A 13704-nucleotide genomic window follows, 5' to 3' on the forward strand; every position below is an offset into this window, starting at 1 on the left:
CAGGATATTCTGTGAAGCGCTTTGAAATGTCTCAAAGACATAAGGCGCTGTATCAAAGGATTATTTTTTATTATTATTCCTGCTATGTCACAATGAAAAAGGATATAGCACAGAATATACTGTAAAGCGTAGTGACTGTATATTTTGTGGGCGAAACCCAACAGCCAATTGCGCACTGCAGTGTCCCACAAACAGTCGTGGATTGAGTGACCACATTATTATTGTTTTTTTGTTTTTTTCTTGATGGATTATTATCAGGCATGTGGAGTAAGGAAACCTGCCCAAGGTTTTGCCCTGTCAGGAATCAAACCCAGGTCTCTCGCTTGCAAGAGCCTCTGATAGACATTAGCATGCAACATTCAAGTGACAGTGAGCCTCTTAGTGAGAGTTTAACATAACATTCAAAACTTCCCTTTAAAATTCTTATAAAGTCTGAACGCGTTGAAAAAAGCAGAGCCCAGATTTCTTCTTTGTTGTTTTAAAAATGCTTCCAAATCAGGACTAAAGTTTCCACATTTCCACACATTCTTAAATTTGAATGCAAAATGTTTTTTTTTACCATTTAGGCCTGATGAAATTAAGGCTCTCCCAGTGAAGTAATGTGAATCTGGAATCTTTCCCACTCTTACTTTCAATCTGCCACTCACTCTCTCTGTCTCTAGTCTCGCTATCTGAAAGCCTCTTTGAGTACTTTTGCTACTTTTAGGACAATTTCATTAGTTTTCATTATTTTCATTTGATTAGCTTGTTTGTAGCAGAATTCATCTAATTTGGAATGCATAACTGTCACAGCTTGGAGGGCAGAGTTCTAACTTTCAGAAATATTTTCAAAGACCTTTTCCTTACAAATTTGCTGTCTCCATTATAAATTTGCCATAATCTTCTCTGTTCCCAACTCTTCCATCCATCCTCCCTCCCCAATGATCCATTTAGCCTCCATCAATAACATCTTAAAGTCTTGTTTGTTACAAAGCATTTTGTTCCTAATTTGAGGAGGACATCTGAGTCTTAAAGTAGAATTGTTCGTGATTGAGGAATGTTGACACCTTCTCCAGCTGGCCCTTTTATCAGTTAGTCATGTTTAATGTGTCAGTGGGTAAGAAAGGTAATTGCTAGCACCTCTTTAACAACAAAAACAAATTACATGTGTACAGAGCCTTTCACGTTGGGAGGACGTCCCAAGGCGTCCTGTAGCTCAATAGTTAGAGCACTTGCTTTGCAAGCGAGAGACCTGAGTTCAATTCCAGGCAGAGGGTGAAACCTTGGGCAAGTTTCCTTACTCCACACAGAGCCTAATAATAATCCCTCCAAAAAACAAAACAATAATAAATTGGTCATTTTCAATCTACGACTGTTTGTGAGACATTGCTGTGCGCAATTGGCTGCCGCGTTCGCCCACAAATAATAATAATAATAATAATCCTTGCATTTGATATAGCGCTTTTCACGTCGGGAGGACGTCCCAAAGTGCTTCACAGAACACACTGTAAAGTGAATTGACTGTATATGTGTGGGCGAACGCGGCAGCCAATTGCGCACAGCAATGTCCCACAAACAGTCGTAGATTGAAAATGACCAATTTATTATTGTTTTTGGTTTTGGAGGGATTATTATTAGGCTCTGTGTGGAGTAAGGAAACTTGCCCAAGGTTTGGCCCTCTGCCTGGAATTGAACTCAGGTCTCTCGCTTGCAAAGCGAGTGCTCTAAGCACTGAGTCAATTCACTTTACAGTGTGTGTTCTGTGAAGCGCTTTGGGACGTCCTCCCGACGTGAAAAGTGCTATATCAAATGCAAGGATTATTATTATTAAGGCGCTGGACAGTCAGAGATTTGGACCTGAGCAGGGATTTGGGATTAGAAGAGGTGGAGGGCAAGGGGGAGAAGGGTGACCGAAGGCACTGTCAAAGAGTAGGGTCTTGAGATGTACCTTAAAGGAAGCAAGGGAGGGAGCACAGCAAAGGGATGGAGTCTGCTGAGCTGAGTGAGTGGACAGGTCCACAAGGAGTTAGCAGGTCACAGAGGTAACACCATATATGGAGTGTTATAAGCAGCGTTTAGCTTTGCATATGGATGAGCTGTGAATTTTGGATCTTTCCTCGACTGGTTCAATATTTTCCTGGCCTGGTCAGACTGCAGCACACAGGAGATGACTGATTGAACACAGCTGGAAGCTCACAGCGTTGTGCACACTGTTAGCCTATCCTGCTGGTAATATTGAGCTTTAGGGTGCTTTTTTTTCCATCTTTATAACTAATCATTTAGAATACATGTGCGTGTTTTTCTTTTCAGAACTTGTGAGTCGTGACATTCTTGCGTATCTTTTGGTTGTCTAGTCTCATTCTTATGTTGAATCAATTTATTTTCACTTGGCTGCTGCACTCATCTTGTTATTTCTCTAATTTTCCGTTCTATTTGAGCACTTGTAGCTCCAGGACTATTTCTTTCAGGAAATAATATCGTGGGATCCAGTATATAGTTTGGGACATGACATGTGTAAGCGACTGCCAGGATGATGGAAGGCGAACTGGATGGATCTTGGTCTTTCATCGAGCAATTATGTTATTATGACGAGGTCACTTGAGACAATCCATGCTCAGGATTCCAGCTGTGCACGATTGGATGGTCTCACTGCACTTGATTGGGCTTGACGTGAGCACCTGTGAAGACCATTTCTTGGACGTGTGACAAGGAATGCTTGAGGTGAAGCCAGGTTGGACTATGGAAATAGCTTCCACTCCAAAGATAGGGGAAGTTCAAAGAGCCCTAGCGATGCTAGTTGAGGTGTGATGCCTGCAAGGATCGTCCCTCCATTTTGAGGAACTTTAGATTTTTGTTCCGTGTTTTCTTTGGAAGTCTTCCAACAAAAAATACATTTGCAGTTTGTGCATTTCAAAAGTAATGAAATATTATTCTCCAGTTGTTGGTGCAAGAGCCAAGGCTTGGCTTTAGAGTGTGCTTTGGGGTAACCGCTGGAGTCTAACCAGCTAAAACCACACAGCATAGCTTACCATTTGATATCACTGACTGTTGTGAGGGTTTTCAGCTGTATTCTGTGCAGTACTTGATGCCTTTCCACTGAGCTCAGCACTAAATAGTGTTATTTGGTGGCACATTTCACTGAGTCTAGATATTAGACTATTATACTGTAGCCTTTACTGAGGTTTGAAGTTCACCTGCAGCATTGTTTGGCTGGTACAATTGGTTTCAGTTCAATAACAACTTGCATTTATAAAGTGGCCGTTACACAAGGTAGGGTCCCAGATCACTTGATGGTGGTTCTGTCAAGTCCTCTGGGAGCTTGAAGCCAAGATGGGGGGTAGTGACCATAGGTACAGTGAAAGAGAAGGTCTTCAGGTGCGACTTTCAGATAGTTCTCCTGAGGAGCCGCTGCTTAATGTACAATCTCTTTCCTTATGGCTCCCTTCCTCTCCACTAGAAAGTGCATGAGTGTGGACAACAGGGGGAGAATAGGAAGGGGTTCCAATTTAATGCTCAAATTACCTGGCAAGGCTCAAACATGAGCAGTGCCCACTTGGTTGAAATCAACCAGTATCCATGGAATGATAACCCCAATGGAAGGAAAAGCTTCCTGCTGCTTGTCCAGCTAGAACCACCCTACCTGTTAGGGCTTTGGCTTGCAGGGTAACAGGAGCTGACTGGGATGACTCCCTGCCCCCAGTGACTGGTCTGCCCTTAAGGTCCTGCCGTTGAGCCAGTCTGGCTGTTCTGTCATTAGCAGTGTCCTGGAATACTGTGGAGCCGCATGGCTCAGGAATCGAGACCGCCACAAGAGGGTGGACTTGATTCTGACATTCCGTTGCCAAACATGTCTCCTTAAAGAAGAAGGAATCTAATGTTTCAGCAGAGGAGTTGCAAGAGGAGACAACCAGAGTTGTCAAAAAGCATTGTGTGTTAGGGTCACAGGAGTGAACAGCTTTGTGAAAACAAGTGAAGGATTGCTTTATATTTTTATTGAAAAATAGAATTTATAGTTTTTTAACAATATTATCTAGGAAAGAGGAAAAAACACCTTGAAAACTCACATAATAAATAACATAAATAGCAGGACACTAGAGCAGTAGATACCCAGTCATTACAACTATCTATAAAATAGTCAGTAGACTGCAGCCAGCTTTGCACCAAAGCACTGTCTACTGACAACATGTTTATTTTATTTCACACAAATCATCCACTAGATTCCAACTTACATAAATGCCCCATGTTGCACTATAATTTATTGTATTCAGTATTTCCTTCCTATATAATATTAATCCATGCATTTGACACAGTGCCTCGTTATATCAACTGGGTCTAACTTAACTGCAGCATTTTGGCAAATTCTTAAACATAACCTTAATTTTGAAGCCAGTTTTCTGTAAGCTTCTTTTAAGAACTATAGAAAACCGAAATCAAAATTCAAACTGAATTCAACAATTTGCCAATTTCTGGACACTCTAAATCCTCCAGGAATAATTCCATCAATGTAGACAAAGGTGGAATTTCTCCCCCCAGCAGTTTCAGTTTAGCTCTAACAGAGAAGGTAAAACCTGTCCCATACATTGATATTGTACCTCATTCTGGAACTAGGTTGATGTTAACTCATGATATATAATGATTTATGTTTGTGTGTAAGTCACATTGTCTAAGAATCTTGTCAGAAGTAAGTGTAAATTAAATTGATCTAACTCTAGCGATGCTCTAATTTTTTTTAGACATTTACTAATATGCAGTACGAGGTTCTTGATGCAGAGTTCAGATACATGCCTTTAGATTTAGTACAGACAGTCGAAAGCATTGGTTGGCTGTGTTCCAATTTACAGCAGTCTTTGTGTTGAGATAGTTATCACACCGGTGAGGACAGAGAGTAGCAGGCCAAAGTTGTTGCTTGAAGCTGAATTTTTGCCTGACAATGGAACAAAACACACACCATTCACTAACCATTTCCCTTCAGCATCATTTTTATATTTTGTCGGGAGAGTGTCCCAAAGCGCTTCAAACAACAAACAGATGGACATTTAGTTTGATTTACGCTGCAATTATTGTCACGGTTTAGAAACTTTGTTTTAGATAAATATTATCTCAGTCTCTAGCAACTTGTACTATGGTATTTCAAGCCATGACATAACTATTTAAAATCAAAATGTATTGTTGAGTGAGTGTGTATGTGTGTGAGTGAGTGAGTGTGTATGCATGTGAGTAAATTTGTATGCGTGTGAGTGAGTTCGTATGTGTTAGTGAGTATGTGTGTGTGTGTATGCGCACGTGTGTGAGTGCGTATGTATGCAAGTGTGTATGCGTGTGTGTGTGAGTGAGTGTGTATGCGTGTGTATGCAAGTGTGTGAAGACTGAAAATGCTTAGAAGTAATAATATACTTCCCAGTGTATGCTGTGTGGGCATCAAGTAATGCCACATTGCCACCCGGTCTCTGTGGCAGCACAAAACAAATGGACGCAGCTACCCACCTTCTGCAAAATCAAAATGGCCAAGTTCAAATTCTTGTTCTGATGGCCTTCCTCCACTCAGCCCGACTCCCAGGCTCCGCACATCTGCTTGGCTGTGGGTTCTAATCCAGGCCTGCACTAATGGGTCAGATTCATTCTCGTTCAGTTTGGGAAGGTTTACTCCAAGTAAGTCCCGCACTTCCTGAGCAGAAAGTTTCTGAAAGCAATACAAGGGCAACAATATAACATCAGCAAAATCCTCTTTCGTGGTCTTACATCTACTAATCTTATAATAATAATACTAATAATCCTTGCATTTGATATAGTGCTTTTCACGTCGGGAGGACGTCCCAAACCGCTTCACAGAATACAGTGTAAAGCGAATTAACTGTATATTTGTGGGCGAACGCGGCAGCCAATTGTGCACAGCAATGTCCCACAAACAGTCGTAGATAGAAAATGACCAATTTTAATTATTGTTTAGGTAATCTGCTTTCTGGGGGTAATAATCCCTCCAATAAATAAATAATAATTTGGTCACTCAATCCACGGCTGTTTGTGGGACGCTGCTGTGTGCAATTGGTTGCTGCGTTTTGCCCACAAAATATATGGTCACTACACTTGCCATTATACAATATATTCTGAAGCGCTTTGAGACTTTTCGACAAAGGATTATTATTATTATTTCTGCTGAAACTGCTAAAACGTATGTCCCTTGTTGGATGGGCACCCGACTGCATCTAATGGCTGGTTTGTGTTATGTACATGGTGTAGTCCTGGTGTGTGACTGCGAGAGAAACAGCGCAGGGCACGAAGGCATCGCTAACAAATGAACACCACACTCTTCCATTGATACGTACAACCGCTTCGACTGGGTTGAGTTTCTTGAACGTCTCAATGTCCATGTTGACATTTGCTGCAGCTAAACGCTGTAAATCAGTTGCCGGTGCACCACCTTTGGGGAAAATAATAAATCCTGTCAGATTATTACACTGCGATAAGGTTTACAATGCCATATGTTTATATTTACTGTGTACAACCTGAATACTATTTATTATTATTATTATAACTTCATGTTAGCAGCAAAAATCTTTGCGTGACTCCTTAAGCAATGTATCTTCTACAATACTTTGTCACAGTGCGATCAAGCCAAGCTGTAGTGAAGCTTACCCAGGTATGGCTTGGTCTGGTTGTAAAAGTTCTGGCTCCCAATTTGGTCCTGGTCCGCTGCAATGTTGTAAAGAATGTCTTTCTTTGGCTGAGTGCAAGTGGTGATATCCAGTTGCTCCGCACTCCTGTAAGGAATTGCAATTTACTTACTTCAGTGGTTCTACTGTTACAATATGGTTCACATTAACCCTTTCATGACTGCTTTGTCCTGCGATTGCTAAATAAGATCGCAATCTCCCCAACTCACCCTCACTCTTGATACTTTGCGGACGGACAAGATGTCCCATGAGGAACCCACCAGTGCAGTGAGTGAGGTCAGGCTGCTCACCCCCATTCACCCAATCACCTCCCATTAATCCAATCAGACCCAAACGTCCCACTTTGGAAACCAGCGCTGTCCCCGATGACAAGCCCCTCCCCCCAAACTCTCTCATCCCCAAATTGTCAAAGGACATTGTGACCTGAATCTGCCTTCACGACCCCACCCCCCACCCCACCGAGTAGGTCAGGTGACAGGATGGCCTCTCTGGCAGGGCAAGCCCGGCCTGAGCCTTGTGACCAGGTGCTAAGTGATCTCCTACCCGTAGATGGTGCTATGGAGGCACTAAGGATGGTTTCCTGGCTCTGACCCTGGAAAGGCACTGGATCCTCCCCAGACAAACTCCCTGACTGAGACCAACAAACAGCATGGATTGGGATTCCACCCAGGGATTGGCCGGCTCTATCCACTTCTCCCTCACGGCTGCCCCTTGTCTTGGTTAAGATGGTCTTTGTACAACTCAAGTAAGATAGCTTGAATTTAACACTCACCTCAGGTCAGCGGGCAGAATGGTTCTGAGCTTGGTTTCATTGGCAGTGCACAGCAATGGACCATGGATTGCATTTAACGCAGTCACATTCAACACCCCAGGTCCTTGGTAATAGTTTGAAACAATGATACCAACCTGCACATAACAAAAGGTGTATTACTATTAGAGAATTAACCATGGCTTAGAAAGACCCTCAGGAAAGCAGGGGTTAAAGAGAATGTGAGAAGTTGATACTCTATCATTTTATGGAGTCCTGTAGCGTAGGAACACTCCCTTTACAAGCAAATGGACCTGGGTTTGATTCCCAGGCAGGGCAAAACCTTTGGCAAGTTTCCTTATTCCACACCCCTCTATTTACCTAGCAGTAAGTAGGAACCTAGTTGTTATTCAATTGGCAGATCGCTTTCAATAATAATAATCCCTCCAAAAAAAAAGTACTCAATCCACGACTGTTTATGGGACACTGCTGTGGGCAATTGGCCTCCATGTTTCACCCACAAAATGTATGGTCAATTTACTTTACAGTATATTCTGTGAAGCGCTTTGAGATGTCTCAATGACGTGATGAGGTACTATATCAAACGCAAGGATTATTAATATTATCGTTCGAAACAAAAGTATCTAGTGTACTGGTGGCCAAACCACAGCCCACAGCCGGAAGTGGTTCATGGCATCAATCAAGAAATATTCAATCAAGAACATTTATTTTGTTGGCTGACCAAAAAGCTTGGCCACCACTGGCCTAGTGAGTAAAGGCATTGCTCTGAAACTTCATCATCCAGGCTACAGTGCCACACATTGGGATATTGAGCCCCTATAATCTAGGCTGAGACTCCAGTGCAGTGCTCATCTCACTCTAGGCATGTTTTCCTATCAATGGTGAGAACAAAAGGGTGAGACCAGATATAATTTTTTCTTGCGTGTCCTTTACCAGATCTGGAGTTGGAGTGTTTTGGAGTACAGCGGCCAGTGTGTCTGGGTTGGTTATTTTCCACTTGGTCATCTCTTCGGCGGAGTACACGGTGATTATAAACCCAAGTTTATTAATGATGTCTTCCGTTAGCCCATCTGGTTCCAGCTATCCCAGAGAAAAATAAATATCGATATTTTAGTTGCATTGATGGTCATGAGTTCCAAGAGGTACATTTGCAACACGGAATCTTAACACACAAATGCCATAGCCATCAGCTATACTGTGTAGCTACACCACAGGGTTTCTTCAGCTCTTTTGGGATTTACCAGTGAGGCAAGACAACAGCGGAAATAGAATGAGAGTCGGTGGTTTGAGTAATGATATAAAAGATATATGTAGTTTATGTAGTGTGTTTTTTAAATCAAAATTAAACTTCTCAAAGCTCTTTACCAGATATAATTCATTCGAAATGAAGCAAATGCTATTATATAGGCAAACACTATATCGCCTTTATTTGACTGTGCAGTTTTACACTATTCTTAGCACACTGCCAATACTTGTGGGCTCATCTGCCCTGCTGTTCAGATCTATTTTGTCCAGGATTAGGATGTGATCAGCATGTCAGCCTGGCTCAGGTTATAGTGCTCTTGCCTCTGGGTCAGAAGGTTAGGGTTTATAGCAGGGTGAAACCTTGGGCAAGTTTCCTTACTCCACACGCCTAATAATAATCCCTCAAGAGAAAAAAAGCAATAACAGTTTGGTCACTGCTGTGTGCAATTGGCTGCCGTGTTTCGCCCACAAATATACGGTCTATTTTGTAAAGCGCTTTGAGACGTCTAGAAGACGTGAAAAGCGCAATATCAAATGGAAGGATTATTATTATCATTATTATTATTATTTTAAGCCCCACTTTGGAGCTTTGAGCTCATAATCCAGACCTTCACACCAATGCACTGTTGGGAGAAAGCTGCATTGTCAGAGATGCCATTCTCTGAATGAGATGTTAAACTTGTCTGCCTGTTCGGGTGGACGTTAAAAAATCCCATGGCACTATTCGAAATGCCCTGCCAGCATTATCTATTCACTTCATCATCTATTCACTTCATGTCTATCTGTTGGGACACTGTTGTGCGCAAATTGTCTATCGCGATCACCTGTAAATACATAGTTCAGTATACTTTACCTTACTGAAAGCTCCGAGAAGAGCTTTGAGATATTTAGAAGTGATAAAACACTATATTGAATGACAGGATTGTCATTATCACTGCAACTTGTTTTCCCCCAAGCTTTGTCAGCTTATGAGCAGATGTTTTGAGAGGTTTATTTGACAAACCGAGGTGCAATCTGAACACGTTATAGTACCCCAGGATTTGACTACTGATCCTTCCCTCAATAAAGGATACAATAATTGTCCATTACTGTCTCCAGGAGCTTATCCCAGAGATACCAGATTCTCATTTCTGATAGAAAAGCATATTTACCTTATTCAATCTGTTCTTCAGAATATGAAGTTGACCTTTACTAAAGGCTAAATTTCCAAGCTGTGTGAGATTGTTCTTCAGCACTTCATCACTCAAACACTTGTCCAACATATCTTCATGATAATTGATTGGCAGCAAAACGTTCAAGGTCATTTCAGGTGTTATTGGGCTCGAACAATCTGAGAACACAATAAAACACTGACTGAGTAACAAGCTTGTTGACAGATGAATATTCTCAAGTACTGAAACAATTTTCTTCTATTTTGGCTCTAAGGAGTTGTATCTTAAGATCATATTAATCATGCATTCACTTACGAAACACTTTGAGGCATGTTAAGGATCTATAAAAATCTTTTTTTAAGTTCTTTCTTATCCTTTGCAAAACCAAAACTAATGTGGCACACAGATCAATTCTGTGTTTGGAACAGTTGCAGAAAAAAATAGCTCAATGATGTGGGTATAGGAGCACAGGTCAGTGGTTATTCTGGAATGATGAGATCAAATGGGCCAATGAGGCTTATTTACTTAATCCTCTTTTGTGATATCATTGTGATTTATCTGCCATTTAGAGTGTCTAGGATTCCTCGGACATCCTTCCTGAGCTGTGTTACTCAGTAGGTGAGAGATACACAGTCATTCAGCTTTGCAGCAGTAAGACGCAATTCTGGTTACTTACTAAGTGAGCGTGGGTTCACACTGATTTTTCCTACTGATCTCTTCTGCAGGGACAAATTGTCACTTCTCAATGGAAAAATCTGTGGAATAAGCGTACATAATTGTAACCACAACAGCAATATACATTTACACAGCGCCCTTCATGCAGGATAGTGTCTCGAAGCGCTGCACAATAATAATAATACTTGCATTTGATATAGCGCCTTTACTTTTGAGACGTTTCAAAGAGCTTCACAGAAAATACTGTAAAGAGAATTGACTGTATATTTTGTGGGAAAAACGTGGCAGCCAATTGCACACAGCAATTGTGGGTTGAGTGACTAATTTTTTTGGGGGGAAAGAGATTATTACCCCAGAAAGTGATTCGGCAATTGACTAACAACCGGGTTCCTACTTACTGCTGGGTAAACAGAGCAAGCAAGAAAGAGGTGGCCAGAAGTGCAATCGAAGAGGTAAGTTTTGAAGTGGGATTTTTAAAGCTACTTGATACAGTTTCAGTGTAACTAACTACATAGGGGCTGATGTAAATAACACTAAATGTATTTCAGATAAAATGTACATTTATAGATACCAAGTATGTCTTTCTGATTTTAATAGGCAGTGTTTATACAAATATTGTAATCATTCATCTCACAAAGCCAAACCTCCCATTCCCTCTCTGATCTATCCGTCTGAGTTCCCTTCAGATACTGTGAGGTTATATAAAGAGCACCAAGGTTGGTCTTATTTATTATTGGGTTAAATTTACTGTAGCTGAGCCAAGGGGGTGTTAAATCTTTCTTACCTGCTTAGCTTTGCATATGGACATCAAGCACAAACCTGCAAGAAAACAGCAGAACTATGTGTTAGATTAAAGAAAATAAGCCATAATGGCCATGAGTTAAGGGATTTCCACAGATAACAGGAATTTTGGTCACTTCTCAATGACATCACAAGGCCGTGTGTGTTACAGTGATGGACTCGACCACGTAAGATACATCCTGTATTGTTAATGTCCGCCAAACTTTACACTGGTATCTTCTGAAAGTCCATACCCACTTCTCTCTGTTTCTATCCACATCCCCCCGCCTCCCCCAAAATAATTACAAATCTCACATCAGTGACCTCTTCAAAAACTTGGGCAATATTGCCGATCTGTGAACTTTGATGGATCTGACGACCATTTCTGTTTTACGTTTAATTTTAAATTGGATCGGGGGTGGGGGAGGGGAGTTAATTGTCATAATTGTGATGGGCGGTTAAACCCCTTACGATTCCTGTTACCTGCATTCGGTTGCAGTTAATGTTCACTGGAGAGGGAGACTTACCAAAGGCCAGAGTAAGTGTTATGATCGTCACCCTGGAGCTCAGTTTGATCGATTCTGATTTCTGATTCATGCTGCCGTTTCCTTTCCAACTCACAGAGTGAGTTACGCTGTGAAAATAAAATAATGTAGGGTCATGATCGTCACAGTAATGAAAACAATAACAACAATCTACATTTATACAGCGCCTTTCACGTGGGGAAGATGTCTCAAAGTGCTTCAGTGGTAGCTGAGTAAATGAGGGAAAGGTAGCCCAAAGCACTGTCAAAGAGAGGTCTGAAGGAGCGAGCAGATTGCAATCCGTATATCGCTGTGTTCCGAAGACTTTTTATCCCTTAAGTTTTAAAGATTGATCGTGAATGTTTCAGCCACCTTCTCTGTGCCCAGCACCTCACTGGAATGTCAGCTTGAGCCGTGAGCTGACGTCCCAGCCTTGTCCCCATAACCGTTTGATTGAGAAGAGCGTATAGGCAATTCTGCTTCCCCAGTTCACAAAGCGCAGCATTTAACCTCTTCATCACCGTGAACCAGAAGAGGGCTGAGAAGCAAAGGGTTTTGATTGACAGCTGCTACGTCTGAAGCTCCTTTCATTCTCATGTTTTCAGCAGTAACCGAGTTAATAAGGTACCAATATTCTTATTCACACCTATTATTATAATAATAATAATCCTCGCATTTGATATAGCGCTTTCCATGTCTTCTCGACGTCTCAAAGAGCTTCACAGAATAGACTGTAAAGTGAATTGACTGTTTATTTGTGGGCGAATGCGGCAGCCAATCACGCACAGCTCTGTCCCACACACTGTTGTGGATTGAAAATGACCAATTTATTATTGTTTTATTTTCTTGAGGGATTATTATTAGGCTCTGTGTGGAGTAAGGAAATGTGCCCAAGTTTTCACCCTCTGCCGGGAATCGAACCCAGGTCTCTCTCTTGTTAGAGTGCTCTAACCACTGAGCTACAGGACTCCACCTGTTCCCCTGAGAGTAAAAGTTAAATGTCTTTGCAGTGCATTAATTAGTGATTAAACAATTATTGTGTTGCTAAAGGTTTAGTGAGCTCCACCCTCACTGATTCAGGGAGTCGGGCATCAAACATCTTTACCTCCCCCTCCCCATCACCATCCCAGCTCTGCCTCCGTGAAACACCTGGTGACAGTCTCATTGTATTACAGGCGCTGTATAAGTGTAAATTTGTAAGTAAATACATAAATACAACAAATCTGGATTGGTTACCAAAGGCTCTAACTTGTGCTGATTCTTAAACAACAATGTTTTACTATTAATAATTAAAGCATGGGGTGGGGGGTATAGGGGTGAGGGAAGGCAGAGGGGTACGGTTGAAGAGAAATATATAATACAATAACATGCAATAGAATATAGCAGCTCATTTTCACCTCAAGCAGAGACAACGCAGAACTCCACACTAAAGCAAAATCACATGCAGTGGAGTAAAATCGAAGTGCGTTCGTTCAACAGCGAATATGTGCAACATACAGCATCACACAGACATCTGACCCTCTCGGTTCACAAGTGCTCTGTGGTTGAGCAGCCACCGGGAAGCTCATGTGGGGATCTGCTACTGTACAGTAAAGCACTGATATGGACAAAGGCATATTTCTTAAAGCATCTTTTCAGGACTGCTGGTGAGCAAAAGCATTTTGATTGTCTCCTGAACCCCCAAAGCCTCTTAATTTTCCCGAGTGTTAAAGTGAATCCTGCTCCAGTCGAGCAAGAATTTGAAACGTTGCCTAAAGAGCAAATCAAAAGCTGCACCTACTTGTTGTCCGGTGGTGACTTGTGCTGAGCAGCGGAGATGAGAGGAGGATAGTCCCAGTCAGTGGTTTAGTACTGTGTGAAGCTGCGCTGAGCTTTTATATTTCAGTCCTGCAATCCAGGTGTGGTTCTTG

The 13704-nt window shown here is 41.7% G+C and overlaps 1 protein-coding gene across 1 annotated transcript; it reads right to left on the reverse strand.

The window, feature by feature from the left end:
* Positions 1 to 3962: 3962 nt before the first annotated feature.
* On the reverse strand, positions 3963 to 13638 carry LOC103186874 (mesothelin-like protein). Its single transcript, XM_007906129.2, has 11 exons — positions 13575 to 13638; positions 11798 to 11904; positions 11275 to 11309; positions 10492 to 10570; positions 9816 to 9994; positions 8353 to 8499; positions 7423 to 7556; positions 6613 to 6737; positions 6303 to 6397; positions 5464 to 5659; positions 3963 to 4903 (listed from the first exon to the last, which is right to left on the reverse strand). The coding sequence occupies exons 2-11, from the start codon at positions 11865 to 11867 to the stop codon at positions 4815 to 4817; spliced, it is 1149 nt and encodes a 382-aa protein (XP_007904320.1). The 5' UTR covers positions 11868 to 11904; positions 13575 to 13638; the 3' UTR covers positions 3963 to 4814.
* Positions 13639 to 13704: the final 66 nt, after the last annotated feature.

This window comes from Callorhinchus milii, unplaced genomic scaffold, assembly GCF_018977255.1.
Source record: "Callorhinchus milii isolate IMCB2004 unplaced genomic scaffold, IMCB_Cmil_1.0 Scaffold16, whole genome shotgun sequence".
NCBI classification, from domain to species: Eukaryota; Metazoa; Chordata; class Chondrichthyes; order Chimaeriformes; family Callorhinchidae; genus Callorhinchus; species Callorhinchus milii.

What these genes read in the sequence shown, in the direction of transcription:
- LOC103186874 (XM_007906129.2), bottom strand. Translation starts at nt 11,867, where the DNA reads ATGAATCAGAAATCAGAATCGATCAAACTGAGCTCCAGGGTGACGATC. An exon ending in AACACTTACTCTGGCCTTTG is followed by an intron (nt 11,310 to 11,797) that starts GTAAGTCTCCCT and finishes GTTTTCTTGCAG; the next exon opens with GTTTGTGCTTGATGTCCATA. An exon ending in CCATTTTGATTTTGCAGAAG is followed by an intron (nt 4,904 to 5,463) that starts GTGGGTAGCTGC and finishes TTCCATTGTCAG; the next exon opens with GCAAAAATTCAGCTTCAAGC.